General features: G+C 57.4%; 1 protein-coding gene across 10 annotated transcripts in view; it reads left to right on the top strand.

The window, feature by feature from the left end:
* ARHGEF11 (Rho guanine nucleotide exchange factor 11) overlaps positions 1–19,027 on the top strand; it is a 35,513-nt gene that overhangs the window by 15,984 nt on the left and 502 nt on the right. For 2 of the 10 annotated variants that reach the window (XM_054517658.1, XM_054517650.1), the window contains 23 exons: positions 582–605; positions 833–995; positions 1,282–1,366; positions 1,843–1,872; positions 2,550–2,682; positions 3,787–3,966; positions 4,600–4,647; positions 4,998–5,266; positions 6,307–6,453; positions 7,079–7,161; positions 7,909–8,034; positions 8,974–9,091; positions 9,808–9,986; positions 10,965–11,040; positions 11,807–11,977; positions 12,539–12,626; positions 12,733–12,834; positions 13,242–13,312; positions 13,846–14,124; positions 14,418–14,834; positions 16,356–16,448; positions 17,080–17,252; positions 18,277–18,571. In XM_054517658.1, the coding sequence (XP_054373633.1) occupies positions 582–605; positions 833–995; positions 1,282–1,366; positions 1,843–1,872; positions 2,550–2,682; positions 3,787–3,966; positions 4,600–4,647; positions 4,998–5,266; positions 6,307–6,453; positions 7,079–7,161; positions 7,909–8,034; positions 8,974–9,091; positions 9,808–9,986; positions 10,965–11,040; positions 11,807–11,977; positions 12,539–12,626; positions 12,733–12,834; positions 13,242–13,312; positions 13,846–14,124; positions 14,418–14,834; positions 16,356–16,448; positions 17,080–17,252; positions 18,277–18,571 (3,350 nt within the window). The remainder of the gene's footprint in view (positions 1–581; positions 606–832; positions 996–1,281; positions 1,367–1,842; positions 1,873–2,549; positions 2,683–3,786; positions 3,967–4,599; positions 4,648–4,997; positions 5,267–6,306; positions 6,454–7,078; positions 7,162–7,908; positions 8,035–8,973; positions 9,092–9,807; positions 9,987–10,964; positions 11,041–11,806; positions 11,978–12,538; positions 12,627–12,732; positions 12,835–13,241; positions 13,313–13,845; positions 14,125–14,417; positions 14,835–16,355; positions 16,449–17,079; positions 17,253–18,276; positions 18,572–19,027) is intronic. The other 8 variants (XM_054517653.1, XM_054517652.1, XM_036398029.1 and 5 more) reach the window with 8 other exon arrangements.

The following is a 19,027-nucleotide window of genomic DNA, read 5'->3' as shown; positions in this document are numbered from 1 at the left end:
CAGCTGGGGCACCTCGGGGACATCCTGTGAGCGTGGGGAATGTTGGGAATTCCTTATGGGATCGTTGGGAATTCCTTATGGGATCATTGGGAGAGGCAGCTGGGGCGCCTCGGGGACATCCTGTGAGCATTGGGAATTCCTTATGGGATTGTTGGGAATTCACTATGGGATCATTCATTGGGATCACTGGGAGAGGCAGCTGGGGCACCTCGGGGACATCCTGTGAGTGTGGGGAATGTTGGGAATTCCTTATGGGAGCAATGGGAATTCACTATGGGATTGTTGGGAATTCCTTATGGGATCACTGGGATCACTGGGAGAGGCAGCTGGGGCACCTCGGGGACGTCCTGTGAGGGTTTGGGATTTGGGAATTCCTGATGGGATCACTGGGAATTGCTATGGGAATTGGGAATTCCTGGTGGGTTCCTCGGGAACTCCTGACGGGATTGGCGCCTCGGGGACATCCTGTGATAATTCGGGAATTCCTGATGGGATTCGGGGCTGCAGTGGGAATTTTGGGATTGGGAACGGGGATGTGGGATTGGGAATGGAAGAATCCAAGGAATTTCCTTTTCCCACAGCTCCAAGTACGAGGAGGAGCGGAGGTGAGCGGATCCAGTGGGAAAAATCCCCAGGAATTTGGGATATTCCCAGTTTTCCCTGTGGAATCTCTTTCCCCCCTTTTTCCCTTCCGTCTTTTCCCTCCATTCCCAGTTTTCCCCGTGGATCCTTGCCCCGGAATTCCCAATTTTCCCAGTTTTCCCAGCGGATCTGGGCCCCCGGGGATCCCGGGAATTCTGCCCGTCCCACCCTCTGGAATTCTCTCCCCCAGCTCCCCCATGGCCTTCGCCCTCAGCACCTTCATGGCCCACGCCGGGATCCGGCCCCGGGAGTTCCGGGAGTGCCGGGAATCCCGGGAATGCCGCAATCCCGGCGCCCCCGAGAAGCTCCCGGACAAGGACAAGTGGCTGCCCTTCTTCCCCAAGGCCAAAAAGGTGGGAATGGCCCGGGATTCCCGGGAATTCCCCGGAATTCCAGGGAGCAGCTCTGGGGGGAGAGCCCGGGGCACCGACCCGGGGCTTTCGGGGGGGATCCCGGGAATTTTCACCCAAATCCTGGGGATTTCAGACCTGAATCCTGGGATTTATTGACCCAAATCCTGGGATTTGGGGTTCAGGATGGGAAATTCGGGATTTGGGATGGGGATTGAGGATGGGGATTCGGGATTTGGGCTGGGGAGTTCCCGGGATTCCGAGCGATTCCAGGATTTTTTCCCAACAGAGCAGCAGCTCCAGGAAGGAGAAGGAGCAGAGGCAGAACCCGATCCTGAAATACATCGGGAAACCCCGGAGCTCCTCCCAGAGCAGTGAGTGAGCCCGGAATGCCGGGAAAATCCGGGAAAATCCGGGAAAATCCGGGAAAATCCCGGAAAATCCCGGGAACGGCCCGGGAACGGCCTGGCCCCGGCACGCCTGGGATTCCTGGGGATTTCCTGGGAAATTCTTGGGATTTTACAGGGATTTTCTTGAGATTTTTCTGGAATTTTCCAGGGATATTTTCCTGGGATTTTCCTGGAATTTTCTCAGCATTTTCCTTGGGATTTTCTTGGGAATATCCCAGGATTTTCTTGGGACTCTCCTTGGATTTTCCTGGGATTCTCCAGAGATTTTCCCAGCATTTTCCCTGGAATTCCCCAAATTCCCCTGGAATTCCCCGACCCCAGCCTCATTCCCGCATTCCCATCCCGTTTTTTTTTTCCGTTCTCATCCCATCAGCATTCCCGAATTCCCGGTTTTCCCCCGGGGATTTTGGGAATTCTGATGCCTCCTCTTTGTTTTCCAGCATTTCATGTCCCCCTGTCCCCTGCTGAAGGTAAAAATTCCCAATTTTTTGTTGCTTTTCCTTCATTTTTCTGTCATTGTTTTCCCTTGGTTTTGGGGTTTCTTCCCATTTTTTCTTCCCTGATGAAATTCCTGGGAGCTCTGGGGTTTGGGGGGGTTGGGATTTGGGAATTTGGGAATTTGGGATTTAGGAGGGAATTTGGGGGTTTAGGATGTAGGAAGGGAGCTCGGGTTTTAGGATGGGAAATTCAGAATTCAGGATCGGAAATCTGCGATTTGCGATGGGAATTTAAGATGGGAATTTTGGCATTTAGGATCAGGAATTCGGGATTTGGGAAGGGAATTTTGGGGATTTAGGATCAGGAATCCGGGATTTGGGCTGGGAAATTCAGGATTTAGGCTGGGAATTTTGGGATTCTAGGGTCAGGGATTCGGGATCCAGGGTCAGGAATTCAGGATCTAGGCTGGGAATTTCGGGATTTTAGGGTCAGGGATGTGGGATTTAGGCTGGGAATTTTGGGGATTTAGGATCAGGAATTCGGGCTTTAGGCAGGGAATTTCGGGATTTTGGGGTCAGGATTTTGGGATCCGGGATCAGGAATTCGGGCTTTAGGCAGGGAGTTCTGGGATTTTGGGGTCAGGATTTTGGGATCCGCGGTCAGGAGCTGCCGGTGTGGCGCCCCCAGCTCCCGGCGCTGCGTTTCCCAGCAGTGAGGCCGGGGAACGTGCGGACGATGATCCAGCACTTCGAGAACAGCCACGGGGAGCCCCCGGAGCCGGGCGGGGCCGAGCAGCGCCTGAGCACCGGCAGCGTCCCCGAGGAGCTGCTGGACCCCGGCAGGTGCGGCCGCCGCGGCCGGGACGGTTCCCAACAGCCCGGGGCTCTCCCCGCAGCTCCCGACAGCTCCCGACAGCTCCCGACAGCTCCCGACAGCTCCCGACAGCTCCCCAGGCCCACAGCTCCCCATAGCCCGGGGCTCCTCACAGCTCCCGACAGCTCCCATGGCCCACAGCTCCTCACAGTCCGGGGCTCTCCCCACAGCTCCCCACAGCTCCCATGGCCCACAGCTCCTCACAGCCCGGGGCTCTCCCCACAGCTCCCCACAGCCCGGGGCTCTCCCCACAGCTCCCGACAGCTCCCCAGGCCCACAGCTCCCCACAGCCCGGGGCTCTCCCCACAGCTCCCCACAGCCCGGGGCTCCCACAGCTCCTCACGGCCCGGGGCTCTCCCCACAGCTCCCCACAGCTCCCATGGCCCACAGCTCCTCACAGCCCGGGGCTCCTCACAGCTCCCGACAGCCCGGGGCTCTCCCCACAGCCCGGGGCTCCCACAGCTCCCCACAGCCCGGGGGTCCCACAGCTCCCCACAGCTCCCCACAGCCCGGGGCTCTCCCCACAGCCCGGGGCTCCCACAGCTCCCCACAGCTCCTCACAGCTCCCATGGCCCACAGCTCCCCACGGCCTGGGGCTCCCCAGACACCGGGGCTCCCACAGCTCCCCACGGCCCGGGGCTCCCATGGCCCACAGCTCTCCAGAGCTCCCCACAGTCCAGGGCCCCCACAGCTCCCCACAGCCTGGGGCTCTCCCCACAGCTCCCCACAGCCTGGGGCTCCCATGGCCCACAGCTCTCCAGAGCTCCCCACAGTCCAGGGCCCCCACAGCTCCCCACAGCCCAAGGCTCCCCACGGCCGGGGCTCTGCGCCCAGACACCGTGCCTGCCCCGAATCCCGGGATTTTTTGCCCCAATTCCCATTTCTTCCCCCGCATTTCCCCGCCGTGCAGCAGCTCCCGGTGCGAGGTGCGCCTGATTTCTCCCGTGAATCCCGGGATTTTTTGCCGTAATTCCCGGGTATTTTTTGCCGTAATTCCCGGGGATTTTTGCCGTAATTCCCGGGATTTTTTGCCCCAATTCCCATTTCTTCCCCCGCATTTCCCCGCCGTGCAGCAGCTCCCGGTGCGAGGTGCGCCTGGGCCGCTCGGAGTCGCTCAAGGGCCGGGAGGAGCTGCGGCGCTCGCGGCGCTCGGAGCTGGTGCCGCGCTCCCGCAGCGACGTGGACATGGACGCGGGCAGCGACACCCCCCGGCTGCACTCCGCCTCCTCCTCCGCCTCCAGCCTCTCCAACAGGTGGGCATCCCCCAAACCCCGCAATCCCCGCAATCCCCGGGCGCCCCGAGCCCCGGGTCTGCCGTGACGGGGCTCCGGGAACGGAGTACGGGGAGGTGGGAGCGTCGGGATCGGGGCAATTTGGGATTTCGGGGGGTTTTTGGGGAATTCTTACACCTCCGGACCCTCCAACAGGTGGGAAATCCTGGAATTCCCGGGGAGCCCAGCCCCAGGTTTTAGGGTTTGGGATGGAAATCTTGGAAAGGAAGGGAAATTGGGATTGGGGGAAGTTTGGGACTTGGGGTTTTTTGGGAAGGGCTTTGCAGCCTCTCCAGCAGGTGGGAATTCCCAGAAATCCTGGAATTGCTGGAATCCCAGATTTTGGAGTTTGGGACGGAAGTCTTGGAAAGGAGGGGAAATTGGGAGCGGGGGAAGTTTGGGATTTGGGGTTTTTGGGAATGGGATTTAGGGCGTTGGAAGGAGGGAGGGGTTTTTTTCCTTCAGGTCCCAAATTCCTGAAGGATCCATGGAAAAATCCATGGAATTAACAGGGTTTGGGGTTGAATCCCTGGATTTCGAGGGTGAGCTCACCAGGATTGGGGAAACCTTGGGATTTGGGCACACCCCAGGGGGATTTTTCCGTTCTTTTCCCAGATCCCTGGAAAACCCCACCCCCCCCTACACGCCAAAGATGGGGCGCAGGTGAGCGACCCCCCCTGGAATTCCCATTCCCACTTGGCCCATTTTTCCCTCTTCTTTCCCCATTTTTTCCCTCATTCTTTCTCCATTTTTTCCCTCATTCTTTCCCCATTTTTCCCTTTCTTTCCCCATTGTTTCCCTCATTCTTTCCCCATTTATCCCTCTTTTTTCCCTTTTCCCCAAAATTTCCTCCATTTTTCCCCCTTCTTTCCCCATTTCCCCCCAGTTTTCCCCCAAATTCCCCCCAAAATTTCCCCCCTTTTCCCCCAATTTTCCCCCCAAATTTCCCCCCTTTTCCCCCCAATCTTCTGCCCCTTTTCCCTCCCAAATTTCCCCATTTTCCCCATTTCCAGGAGCATGGATTCTCCCAGCCTGGGCTTCGGGGCCGACGCTTTCCTCCCGCACCTCCTGGAGGACGAGCAGGGCCCGGGCCCCGACCTGGAGGCGGATCCCGAATCCCAGAGCGCGCAGAATTCCCAAAGCTGCCAGGGCTGGCAGCAGCAGCAGCAGCAGCAGCAGCAGCAGAGCCCCAGCGGCGCCCAGAGCTGGCAGCACTCGGTGAGCCGGGAGCTGCTGGGCAGCCTCAGCCAGCGCGAGGTGGATCGGCAGGAGGTCATCAACGGTGCGGGAATGCCGGGGAATGGCGGGGATGGCGGGGAATGGCGGGAAATGCGGGAATGCCAGGGAATGCCAGGGAATGCCAGGGAATGCCAGGGAATGGCGGGAATGCCAGGGAATGGTGGGAATGGCGGGAATGGCGGGGAATGCCCGGGAATGGCGGGGATGCCAGGGAATGCCCGGGGAATGCCCGGGGAATGCGGGAATGCCAGGGAATGGCGGGGAATGCCGGGAATGGCGGGAATGCCAGGGAATGGCGGGAATGCCAGGGAAATGAGGGAATGGCGGGAATGCCGGGAAATGCCCGGGAATGGCGGGAAATGCGGGAATGCCAGGGAATGGCGGGAATGCCCGGGAAATGCCAGGGAATGGCGGGAATGGCGGGAATGCCAGGGAATGCCCGGGGAATGCCCGGGAAATGCGGGAATGCCAGGGAATGGCGGGAAATGCGGGAATGCCCGGGAAATGCTGGGGAATGCCAGGAATACCAGGGAATGCCCGGGAAATGCGGGAAATACCGGGAATGTGGGAATGTGGGAAATGCCGGGAAATGCGGGAATGCCGGGAATGCCGGGAAATGCGGGAATGTGGGAATGCCAGGAAATGTGGGGAATGCCGAGGAATGCGGGAATGCCCGGAAATGCAGGAAATGCGGGAATGTGGGAATGCCGGGCAATGCGGGAATGCAGGAATGCCCGGAAATGCAGGAAATGCGGGAATGCCTGGGGAATGCGGGAATGCCAGAGGCTGCTTCTGGGGGGAGCACTCCTGGGATCTGGGGGCTCATTCCCAGTTCCATGCTGGGTTTGGGGTCTGACTCCCGGGATCTGGGATCCCATTCCCGTTTTTTTTCCCAGGATTTGGGGCTGGGTTTGGGATTTTGGGTGTTGGGTTCTGCTCTGGGGGCTGCTTTCGGAATAGGACATCCCCAATGTCCCCTGTGCTGTCCCAGCTGTGTCCCCAATGTGTCCCCAATGTCCCCCCAGAGCTGTTTGTCACCGAGCTGTCCCAGCTGTGTCCCCAATGTCCCCAATGTCCCCCCAGAGCTGTTTGTCACCGAGCTGTCCCACCTGCGCATCCTGCGTGTTCTGGATTTGCTTTTCTTCCAACGCCTGCGCCGGGAGCAGCTCCTGAGCCGGGAGGAGCTGGGGCTGCTCTTCCCCAACCTGCCCGACCTCATCGACGTGCACAGTGAGAAAGCCCCAAAATCCTGAAATCCCAAATCCCTGAAATCCCGAATCCCTGAAATCCCAAAATCCTGAAATCCCAAATCCCCAAAATCCTGAGATCCCGAATCCCTGAAATCCCAAATCCCTGAAACCCCCAAATCCTGAAATTCCAAATCCCCAAAATCCTGAAATCCTGAAATCCCAAATCCCTGAAACCCCAAAATCCTGAAATCCCAAATCCCTGAAATCCCAAATCCCTGAAACCCCAAAATCCTGAAATCCCAAATCCCCAAAATCCCAAAATCCTGAAATCCCAAATCCCCAAAACCCTGAAATTCTAAATTTGCCTCCCTTTTCCCTCCTTTTCCCATCTTTTTTGCCTCCCCTCTTCCCATTCCTTTTCCACTTCTTCCCCTTTTTCCCCCCCTCCTTTTCCCATTCCTTTCTCTCTCTTTTCCCATGCTCCCCTCCCTTTTTCCATTCCTTTATCACTCGTTTCCCTCTTTTTCCCTCTTTTCCCCCTTTTCCCCCTTTCCCCCCTTTTCCCCCTTTTTTCCCCCCTTTTCCCCTTTTTTCCCCTTTTTCCCCCACTCCTTTTCCCTACTCTTTTCCCCCCTCCCTTTTCCCACTCCTTTCCCCATTCCCAGGCTCCCTGTGGGAATCCATGCGGCGGCTCCGGGAGGAGCAGGGTCCCATCATCGGCGACATCGGGGACCTGATGCTGGCCCGGGTAGGGCAGACCCCGGCCCTCCCTCCCTCCTGGGCCACGGAGCCGCGGGGGCGTTTGGGGAACCCCGGGGGCATTTGGGGAACCCTGATGGCGTTTGGGAACCCTGGGGGCGTTTGGGAACCCCGGGGGCGTTTGGGGAACCCTGGGGGCGTTTGGGGAACCCGAGGGCATTTGGGGAACCCTGGGGGCATTTGGGGAACCCCGGGGGCATTTGGGGAACCCTGGGGGCGTTTGGGGAACCCGGGGGCATTTGGGGAACCCCGGGGGCATTTGGGGAACCCTGGGGGCATTTGGGGAACCCTGGGGGCGTTTGGGGAACCCCGGGGGCGTTTGGGGAACCCCGGGGGCATTTGGGGAACCCTGGGGGCATTTGGGGAACCCTGGGGGCGTTTGGGAACCCGGGGGCGTTTGGGGAACCCTGGGGGCGTTTGGGGAACCCGGGGGCGTTTGGGGAACCCCGGGGGCGTTTGGGGAACCCCGGGGGTGTTTGGGGAACCCCAGGGGCATTTGGGGACACCAGGGGCATTTGGGGACACCAGGGGCGTTTGGGGAACCCTGGGGGCATTTGGGGAACCCCGGTGGTGTTTGGGGAACCGCGGGGGCATTTGGGGAACCCGGGGGCGTTTGGGGTACCCCGGGGGTGTTTGGGGAACCCCGGGGGCATTTGGGAACCCTGGGGGCATTTGGGGAACCCCGGTGGTGTTTGGGGAACCCAGGGTGCCAATCCCGGTTTCCCGGCGTTCCCAGTTCGAGGGCGCTGCCAAGGAGGAATTCCAGCGCGTGGCCGCCGCCTTCTGCTCCTCGCAGTCGATCGCGCTGGAGCTGATCCGCACCAAGCAGCGCAAGGAGAGCAGGTTCCAGCTCTTCATGCAGGTCCGGGCCCTCCCGAGGGAACTCCTGCCTCTTTTACCTTTTCCCACCTTTTTTACCTTTATCTCCACCTTTTGCTCCCCACTTCCAGCTCTTCATGCAGGTCTGGGACTTCCCAGAGGGAACTCCTGCCTTTTTTACCTTTTTCCCACCTTTTTTACCTTTATTTCCACCTTTCCTTCCCCACTTCCAGCTCTTCATGCAGGTCTGGGCCCTCCCGAGGGAACTCCTGCCTCTTTTACCTTTCCCCACCTTTTTTACCTTTATCTCCACCTTTTGCTCCCCACTTCCAGCTCTTCATGCAGGTCCGGGCCCTTCCTGAGGGAACTCCTGCCTCTTTTACCTTTTCCCACCTTTTTTACCTTTATCTCCACCTTTCCTTCCCCACTTCCAGCTCTTCATGCAGGTCTGGGACTTCCCAGAGGGAACTCCTGCCTCTTTTACCTTTTTCCCACCTTTTTTACCTTTATCTCCACCTTTTATTTCCCTTTCCCCCCTGCCCCTGATTTTTTCCCCATCTTCTCTTTCCCCATTTATTTCCCCCAGTTTTCCCTGCGGCGGGGTCAGGAATTCTGGGATTTGAGGATTTCCTTGGTTTGGCTCACTGAGGGTTTTGGGATTTGGGGAACCGGTGGGGTCGGGAACTTCGGGACTCGGGGAACCAATGGGGTCGGGAATTTCAGGATTTCAGGGTTCTGGAAACCAATGGGGTGAGGAATTCGGGGATTTGGGGAACCGGTGGGGTCAGGAACTCTGGGATTTGGGGAACCAGAGGGATCAGGAACTCTGGGATCTGAGGAACCGATGGGGTGAGGAATTTCAGGATTCCAGGATTTGGGGATTTGGGAAACCAGAGGGATCAAGAACTCTGGGATTTGGGGAAGCCATGGGGTGAGGAATTCCGGGATGTTGGGAAGAAGGGGGTTCTGGAATTCCCTGCAGGAGGCCGAGAGCAACCCGCAGTGCCGGCGGCTGCAGCTGAAGGATCTGCTGATCGCCGAGATGCAGCGCCTGACCAAGTACCCGCTGCTGCTGGAGAACGTCATCAAGTGCACCCCGGGTAGGGACGGAGCGCCCGGGGCCTTCCCCGCCAAACCCTGCCCACCCCTGCCCATCCCCGTTCACCCCCTGCCCACCCCTGTTCACCCCCTGCCCACCCCTGTTCACCCCCTGTTCACCCCCTGCCCACCCCTGTTCACCCCTGTCCACCCCCTGTTCATCCCCCGGTTGGCCCTGCAAATTCCATGGTTGGCCCTGCATTTTCCCTGGTTTGCCCTGTAAATTCCATGGTTTGCCCTGGATTTTCCATGGTTTGCCCTGTAAATTCCATGGTTTGCCCTGCATTTTCCCTGGTTTGCCCTGCTTTTCCCCACCATTTTTCCCTGGATCTTTCCATGGGTTTTTCCCGTTATCCCATGGGTTTTTCCCACCATTTTTCCCTGGATCTCTCCATGGGTTTTTCCCATTATCCCATGGGTTTTTCCCTGGATTTTCCCCATTTTTCCCCACCATTTTTCCCTGGATCTTTCCATGGGTTTTTCCTGTTATCCCATGGGTTTTTCCCTGGATTTCCCCCGTTCCCAGCGGGCTCCCTGGAGCAGGAGAAGCTGTGCCCATTACCACCCCCATTTTTCCCCTACTAATGCCCTTTTTTCCCCTGGATTTCTCCCTGGATTTTCCCCATTTTCCCCCATTATGCCATGGATTTTCCCCTGGATTTTCCCCTGGATTTCCCCCGTTATCCCATGGATTTTCCCCTGCATTTCCTGTTCCCAGGGGGCTCTGCAGAGCAGCAGAAGCTGCTCCGTGCCCGGGAGCAGAGCCGGGACGTGCTGCGGGCGGTGAACGAGGCCGTGCGCCGCGCCGAGAACCGGCAGCGCCTGCAGGAGCACCAGCGGCGCTTGGACACCTCGGCCCTGGAGAGGACCAGCAACCCCCTGGCCGCGGAATTCCGGGTACCCTGCCCGTTCTCCTGGGAAAACGGGGGCTCCTGGGGGCCCGGGGCTGCTGCTGCTGCGCCCAGACGGCCTTGGGGACCCGCGGGGTTTAAGGGAACCCCCATTGTTCCGTGGGAATCCCCATTTCCGCACCCTGCCCTTCCATGGGGAACAAACCCTGGCTTTTAAGGGAATCTCCCATTTTTCCATGGGAATCCTCATTTCCGCACCCTGCCCTTCCATGGGAATCCCCATTTCTGCATCCTGCCCTTCCATGGGGAACAAACCCTGGATTTTATGGGAATCCCCCATTTTTCCATGGGAATCCCCATTTCTGCACCCCGGCTTTCCATGGGGAACAAACCCTGGATTTTATGGGAATCTCCCATTTTTCCATGGGAATTCCCATTTCTGCATCCTGCCCTTCCATGGGAATCCCCATTTCCGCACCCTGGCTTTCCATGGGGAACAAACCCTGGATTTTAAGGGAATCTCCCATTTTTCCATGGGAATCCCCATTTCCGCATCCTGCCCTTCCATGGGGAACAAACCCTGGGTTTTATGGGAATCCCCCATTTTTCCATGGGAATCCCCCATTTTTCCATGGGAATCCCCATTTCCGCACCCCGGCTTTCCCTGGAGAACCCCTGAGTTTTATAGGAATCCCTTGGTTTTCCATGGGAATCCCCCGATTTTCCATGGGAATCCCTTGGTTTTTCCCCTTTTCCCATGAATCCCAGCCCCAGTGGAAAAATGACACGGGAAAAAAGCAATTGTTGGGGTTTTTTCCCCTGAATTTTGGGGTGTTCTCCATAGATTTTGGGGCGTTTCCCATGGATTTGGAGTGATTCTCTGGATTTTGGGGTGTTTCCCATGGATTTTGGGGTGTTTCCCGTGGATTTTGGGGCGTTTCCCATGGGTTTTTGGGTGTTTCCCGTGGATTTTGGGGTATTTCCGTGGGTTTTTGGGCGTTTCCCATGGGTTTTGGTCCTGCAGAACCTGGACCTGACCTCGCACCGGATGATCCACGAGGGACCCCTGGCCTGGAGAGTGGGCAAGGACAAGAGCGTGGGTACGGACTGGGGGGAACTGGGAGGGACTGGGATGGCCTGGGATCCAAAAATCCCAAAAATTTCCCCCAAGAACTGAAAAAAAAAAAAAAATCACTAAAATATCACAAAAAAAAAATCCCCACAAATCACAAAAAAATCCCCAAAAATCACAAAAAAGTCCCCAAAAATTAAAAAAAAATATTCTCCAAAAACTGAAAAAACATCACTAAAATATCACAAAAAAAAAATCCCCCCCCAAAAAAACCCCAAAATACCCCAAAATAAAAAAAAATCCTCCAAAAAGTGAAAAAAAAATCACAAAAAATTCTCTCCCCCAAAAAAATCCCCAAAAAAGCCCCAAAAATTAAAAAATAAAACATCCCCCAAGAAACCCCCAAAAATTAAAAAAAAAAATCTCCAAAAATAAAAAAAAATCCCCCAAAACCCCCAAAAAATTCCCCAAAAATCTCAAAAAAAAATCCTCAAAAAATCCCCCAAAACCCCCCAAAAATCCCCAAAAATCCAAATAAAATCCCCAAAAAATCCCCCAAAACCCACAAAAAAATCCCCAAAAATCTCAAAAAAATCCCCAAAAAAATCCCCAAAAATCCAAATAAAATCCCCAAAAAATCCCCCAAAACCCCCCAAAAAAATCCCCCAAAACCCCCCCAAAAAATCCCCAAAAATCTCAAAAAAATCCCCCAAAAAATCCCCAAAAATCCAAATAAAATCCCCAAAAATCCCCCAAAATCCGCCCGCATGCCCGACCCGCCGTGGATGCCGCAGAGCTGCACGTGCTGCTGCTGGAGGAGCTGCTGGTGCTGCTGCAGCGCCAGGACGAGCGCTGGCTGCTCAAGTGCCACAGCCGGGGCGGCCTGGGCGGCGCCGCCGACACCAAGCAGAGCTTCAGCCCCGTGCTCAAGCTGAGCTCGCTGCTCGTGCGCTCCGTGGCCACAGGTGGGAGCGGGAAATACGGGAATTCCGGGAATTCTGGGAATTCTGGGAGTGAAATGGGGGAAAACGGGGGTTTCGTGTGAAAAAATGGGGGTTTTGTGTAAAAAAATGGGGGTTTTGTGTAAAAAAATGGGGGTTTTGTGTAAAAAAATGGGGTTTTTCGGGAGGGAAATGGGGCCTCAGCCCTGTCATCAGCTCACTGCTCTGTGGGCAGGGAAAATCCCAGAACTCCGCGAATTTTGGACGGAATTTTGGGAATTCTGCAGGTTTTCAGGGAGGAAATGGGGGTTTTGTGTAAAAAAGGAGGGGTCTGGGGGGAAATGGGGGTTCAGCCCTGTCCTGGAGCTCAGCTCCTGCTCATCTGCTCCATGGCCATAGGTAACCCTGGAATTCCGGGAATTCTGGGGAACTGTGGGGCTGGGAATGGGAGGAATTTTGGGAATTTTGGGGGGCTGGGAATGGGAGGAATTTTGGGAACGGGGGGGCTGGGAATGGGAGGAGTTTTGGGAGTTTTGGGGGGCCATGAATGGGAGGAATTTTGGGCATTCTTATCTCTCCCCCCAGACAAGCGCGCCCTGTTCATCATCTGCACCTCAGAGCTGGGACCCCAAATCTACGAGCTGGTGGCACTGACGTCCTCGGAGAAGAACACGTGAGGGGAAATCCTGGAACGCTCCCTGGGATGAGGGGGGGATCCCCGGGCAGGGCCGGGGCTCCCAGCTGGAATTCCCGTGCGTGATTCCCGCCTGGAATTGCAGGTGGATGCAGCTGCTGGAGCAGGCAGTGCAAGGGGCCACCAGGAGCCTCCCGGGGCCACCGAAACAGGGACAGAGCGAGGGCAGCGGGAACGGAGCCGCCAGGTGGGAAAATGGGAATGGCGGGGATGGATGGGAATGGGAATGATGGGAATGGCGGGGATGGATGGGAATGGGAATGATGGGGATGGTGGGGATAATGGGAATGGTGGGGATGGATGGTGGGAATGGTGGGATAACGGGAATGATGGGGATGATGGGGATGGTGGGAAGATTGGGAGTGGGATAATGTGAATAATGGGGATAATGGGAATCAGAATGGGGATGAGGATGGGAATGACAATGGCAATGGCAATGGGAATGAGGATGGCAATGGGATTGGGTTGGGAATGGGATGGAGCCCAGGCGGTTCCTGGTGTCCCCAGAGGGTCCCTGGGGTGGGGGCTCGGGGCTGCCTGGCCCTGGCCCTGTCCCATTCCCATTCCCGTTCCCGTTCCCGTTCCCATACCCAGCCTGCTGCTGCCGGACCCCGCCATGTCCCCGGAGCTGGCGCGAGACACCGAGCCCGAGGATTGCTCCTCAGGTACTGCTGGGGCTGTCCCTGTCCCTGTCCCAGAGCTGGCAGTGATTGACCCCTGTCCCTGTCCCTGTCCCTGTCCCTGTCCTGTCCCTGTCCCTGTCCCTGTCCTGTCCCTGTCCCACAGCTGGCAGTGACCGACCCCTGTCCCTGTCCCTGTCCCTGTCCCAGAGCTGGCAGTGATTGACCCCTGTCCCTGCTGTCCCTGTCCCTGTCCCTGTCCCACAGGTGGCAGTGATTGACCCCTGTCCCTGTCCCTGTTCCTGTCCCTGTCCCAGAGCTGGCAGTGATTGACCCCTGTCCCTGTCCCTGTCCCTGTCCCAGAGCTGGCAGTGATTGACCCCTGTCCCTGTCCCTGTCCCTGTCCCTGTCCCTGTCCCAGAGCTGGCAGTGACTGACCCCTGTCCCTGCTGTCCCTGTCCCTGTCCCAGAGCTGGCAGTGATTGACCCCTGTCCCTGCTGTCCCTGTCCCTGTCCCTGTCCCTGTCCCAGAGCTGGTAGTGACCCCTGTCCCTGCTGTCCCTGTCCCTGTCCCACAGGTGGCAGTGACCCCGAGCCCTCGGGCCGGGCCCGGCCGCTGCAGGAGCTGCTGGAGGAGCCGCGAGGGGCCCGGGACGGGGCCGGGGATGGGGATGGGGATGGGGACAGGGATGGGGACAGCGACCCCGACCTGGGGGACCCCAACCCTGACCCCGACCCCGGGGACCCCGGCCCCGCCCGGGGGGACCCCGACCCCATCCCGGGGGGTCCCGACCCCGCCCCGGGAGCCCCCAAATGCCCCGGGAGCGCTGGAGTGCTGGAGGCAGCGCTGGAGGACGGTGAGAAATGCCAAAATCCCAAATTCCCCCAGCGTCCTTCCTCATTCCCTGCGGAAACCCCAAATCCCCCAGTTCCTCTGGTTCCTGGGAAATCCCAAATTCCCAACTGTCCTTCCTCTGTTTCCTTGGGAAATCCCAAATTCCCCAACTGTCCTTCCTCCATCCCCTCCGGAAACCCCAAATCCCCCTTTTTCCTCCCTCTGTTCCCTGGGGAAAATCCCAAATTCCCCATTTTTCCTTCCTCCATTCCACTTGGGAAACCCCAAATCCCATTTTTCCCTCCCCGCTCCCAGTGGAGACCCTGCGGCTCCTGATTGTCCAGAGGCTCCGGCCGGGCCGGGATCCCGACCCCGAGGACGGACAGACCCCCACGGCCGGAGCGGCCGGAGCGGCCTCGGGACAGGGCAGTGACCCCCGGGGCTCCGGCCGGGAATTCCCAGTGTCCAGCCAGGAATTCCCAGTGTCCAGCCAGGAATTCCCAATGTCCAGCCAGGACTCGACCTCGTCCGGCCGGGATTCCGGGATGTCCAGCTGGGAATTCCCAGGGTCCGGCCGGGAATTCCCAGTGTCCAGCCAGGATTCTGGGATGTCCAGTCAGGAGTTCCCGGTGTCCAGCCAGGACTCGGCCACGTCCGGCTGGGAATTCCCGGGGTCCGGTCAGGAAGGGCCGGAGGGGCTGGAGCCCAACGGGATCCGAATCAACCGGAAAGGTAAAGGGGGATTTGGGGGAAATTGGGGCAGGAATTTGTGTGGGATTTGGGGGAAATTGGGGCAGGAATTTGGGGTGAGAATTGGGGGAGATTTGGGGGAAATTGGGGCAGGAATTTGGGGTGAGAATTGGGGGAGATTTGGGGGAAATTGGGGCAGGAATTTGTGTGGGATTTGGGGGAAATTGGGGCAGGAATTGGGGGTGAGAATTGGGGGAGATTTGGGGGAAATTGGGGCAGGAATTTGTGTGGGATTTGGGGGAAATTGTGGCAGGAATTTGGGGGGATTTTTGGCAGGAATTTGGGGGTAATTGGGGCAGGAATTTGTGTGGGATTTGGGAGGGACTGGGGCAGGAATTTGGGGTGAGAATCGGGGGGAATTGGGGCAGGGATTTGGGGTGATTGGGGCAGGAATTTTTGTGGGATTTGGGGGGATTTGGGGCAGGAATTGGAGTGAGAATTGGGGTGGATTCGGGGTAGGATTGGGAGAATTTTGGGAGATTTGGGGTGGGATTTGTGGGGCAATCGATGGGAATTCCCTGCAGTGCCTGATGGGATCCCTGCTGGGATTTGGGGCCGCGTTCCAGGATTTGGGGTCTCGTTCCCTGTCCCTCTCTGGGATTTGGGGTCTCATTCCCTGCTCCTTTTTGGGGTTTGGGGTCTCATTCCCAGCCCTTTTCCCAGATTTGGGGTCTCATTCCCTGGGTGCTGATTTCGGGTTCGTGATTTCGGGTTCTGGGTTTCGGTGCTGATTTTTGGGTGTTGATTTCAGGGTGTTCATTTGGGGTGCTGATTCTGGGGTGCTGATTTTGGGGTTCTTATTTGGGGCGCTGATATTGAGATTTTGATTTTGGGGTTCTGATTTTGGGGTTCTGATTTTGGGGTTTTGATTTTGGGGTGCTGATTTAGGGGTTCTGATTTTGGGATTTTGATTTTGGATTTTGATTTTGGGTGCTGATTTTGGGATTTTGATTTTGGGTGCTGATTTTGGGGTTCTGATTTGGGTCTTGGTGCTGGTGCCAATTTTGGGGTGCTGCTTTTGGGTGCCAATTTTGGGTCCCAGCTTTGGGTGCTGGGTGCTAATTTTGGGTGCTGATTAATTTTGGGTGCTGATTTGGGGTTCTGGGTGCTGATCAGTTTTGGGTGCTGATTTTGGGGTGCTAATGAATTTCGGGTTCTGATGAATTTTGGGTTCTAATTTCGGGTTCTGAACACTAATTTTGGTATTTTGGGGTGCTTCTTTCTGGTGCTGGGCGCTAATTAATTTGGGTTGCTAATTCTGGGTGCTAATTAACTTCGGGTGCCGATTTTGGGGTGCTGGGTGCTAATTAGGGGCGCTAATTAACTTCGGGGTGCTGATTTCGGGTGCCAGTTAATTTTGGGTGCTAATTGGGGGTGCTAATGAACTAATTGAGGTGCTGATGAGCTAATTGGGTGCTAATTAACCAATTGGGTGCTAATTACCGCATTCCGGTGGTGGGCGCTCCCCCTTCCCCTCCCGCCCCCCCTTTTTCGGGGGCCCAGCCCAGGAGGAGGGGCCGGAGGAGGCCACGCCCCTGCGCGGCTGCAGCCAATCAGAGCCCGAGCTGCGGGAAGGAGGCGGAGCCAGCGCCGAGGGTAACCGGCCCCTCCCCCCACCCCAAAAACCCCGAAAGGGCCCCAAAAACCCAAAAAGGGCCACCAGAATCACAAAAGGGACACCAAAAACCCAAAACGGGCCACAAAAACCCAAATGAGCCACCAGAATCACAAAAGGGCTACCAAAAACCCAAAACGGGCCACAAAAACCCAAATGAGCCACCAAAAACCCAAAAAGGGCCACCAGAATCACAAAAGGGACACCAAAAACCCAAAACGGGCCACAAAAACCCAAAACGGGCCACAAAAACCCAAATGAGCCACCAGAATCACAAAAGGGCTACCAAAAACCCAAAAAGATCCACAAAAAGCCCAGAGAGGGCCCCCAAAAAACATTTGGGGCCACCAAAAACCCAAAAAGTGCCACCAAAAACTCTTTGGGGGCACCAAAAACCCCTTCAGGGCCACCAGAAATCCTCTGGGGCCACCAAATCCTCCCCCGGGGCCACCAAAAGTCCCCTTGGGGACACCAAATGTCCCCTTGGGGACACCAGAATCTCCAGAAGGGCCATCAGAAACACCCTCGGGGGCCACCAGGAGCCCTTGTGGGGCCACCCCGTGTCCCCTGGTGTCCCCTGGTGTCCCCTGATGTCCCCTGTCCCTCCTGCAGGGAATTTCTTCTACCTGAGCCTCCCCACGGGACCCCCCCGGCCAGGAGGGGACACCGGGGACACCCCTGGGGACACCGGGGACAGCTCTGGGGACATCAGGGACACGCAAGGGGACACGGAGCTGATCCTGGGGACCCTGGAGAAGCTGAGGGGGAAACTGCTGAGCCTCAGGGTGAGTGACAGCGATGGGGACACTGGGGACAGCAATGGGGACAGCAATGGGGACACTGGGGACAGCAATGGGGACAGCAATGGGGACAGCAATGGGGACACTGGGGACAGCAATGGGGACAGCAATGGGGACTGCTGAGCGTCAGGGTGAGTGACAGCGATGGGGACAGCAATGGGGACAGCAATGGGGACAGCAGTGGGGACACTGGGGACACTGGGGACACTGGGGACATCATTGGGGACAGCAATGGGGACTGCTAAGCCTCAGGGTGAGTGACAGCGATGGGGACACTGGGGACAGCAATGGGGACAGCAATGGGGACAGCAATGGGGACACTGGGGACAGCAATGGGGACAGCAATGGGGACAGCAATGGGGACACTGGGGACAGCAATGGGGACAGCAATGGGGACTGCTGAGCCTCAGGGTGAGTGACAGCAATGGGGACACTGGGGACAGCAATGGGGACATCATTGGGGACAGCAATGGGGACTGCTGAGCCTCAGGGTGAGTGACAGCGATGGGGACAGCGATGGGGACACTGGGGACAGCAATGGGGACAGCAATGGGGACAGCAGTGGGGACAGCAATGGGGACAGCAATGGGGACAGCAGTGGGGACACTGGGGACACTGGGGACATCATTGGGGACAGCAATGGGGACTGCTAAGCCTCAGGGTGAGTGACAGCAATGGGGACACTGGGGACAGCAATGGGGACACTGGGGACATCATTGGGGACATCACTGGGGACATCAATGGGAACTGCTGAGCCTCAGGGTGAGACTGGGGACACTGGGGACAGCAATGGGGACACTGGGGACAGCAATGGGGACAGCAATGGGGACAGCAATGGGGACTGCTGAGCCTCAGGGTGAGACTGGGGACACTGGGGACAGCAATGGGGACAGGGTGACATCACTGGGGACACGGATGGGAGGATGGGGACGTTTAGGGGGTCCTGGAATGGGGACATGGGGGGACACTGGGGTGTCCCAGCTGTCCCCAGCTGTCCCTGTCCCCGCAGGCCATGGAAGCCGCTCACCAGCAGCTGCTGCGCTCCCTGCGGGGTGGCCATGCCAGCGTCCCCAGTGTCCCCAGCACCGTCCCCAGCGTCCCCAGCAGCGTCCCCAGCGTCCCCCCCGGGCGGGCCCCGCCGCCCCCCAGCCCCCAGCGCTCGCCGCAGGCCCCGCGGGGACACGGGGGACACGGGGGACACGGGGGACACGGTGGCACTGCCGCCCCCGGCGCAGGTGAGAGCCCCCGGGGCACCTGCAGTGTCCCCTCCCTGTGCCCTTGCCCACAGCACCATGATTGCCCCGGTAATTTCCCACTTCCCCCATTAATTTTCCCATTATTTCCCCCGTTAATTTCCTATTATTCCCATTATTCCCCCATTATTCCCCCATTAATTTCCCATTTCCCCCATTATTTCCCCCATTATTTCCCCCATTCATTTCCCATTTCCCCCATTATTTCCCCCATTAATTTCCCATTTCCCCCATTATTCCCCCATTATTTCCCCTATTAATTTCCCATTTCCCCCATTATTTCCCCCATTATTTCCCCCATTAATTTCCCACTTCCCCCATTATTTCCCCCATTCATTTCCCATTTCCCCCATTATTTCCCCCATTATTCCCCCCATTCATTTCCCATTTCCCCCATTATTTCCCCCATTATTCCCCCCATTCATTTCCCATTTCCCCCATTATTTCCCCCATTATTTCCCCCATTCATTTCCCATTTCCCCCATTATTTCCCCCATTATTTCCCCC

Source organism: Molothrus ater, chromosome 29, assembly GCF_012460135.2.
Source record: "Molothrus ater isolate BHLD 08-10-18 breed brown headed cowbird chromosome 29, BPBGC_Mater_1.1, whole genome shotgun sequence".
NCBI lineage: Eukaryota > Metazoa > Chordata > Aves > Passeriformes > Icteridae > Molothrus > Molothrus ater.
Note: the sequence above shows the minus strand (reverse complement) of the source record. Positions and strands in the feature narration are given on the sequence as shown.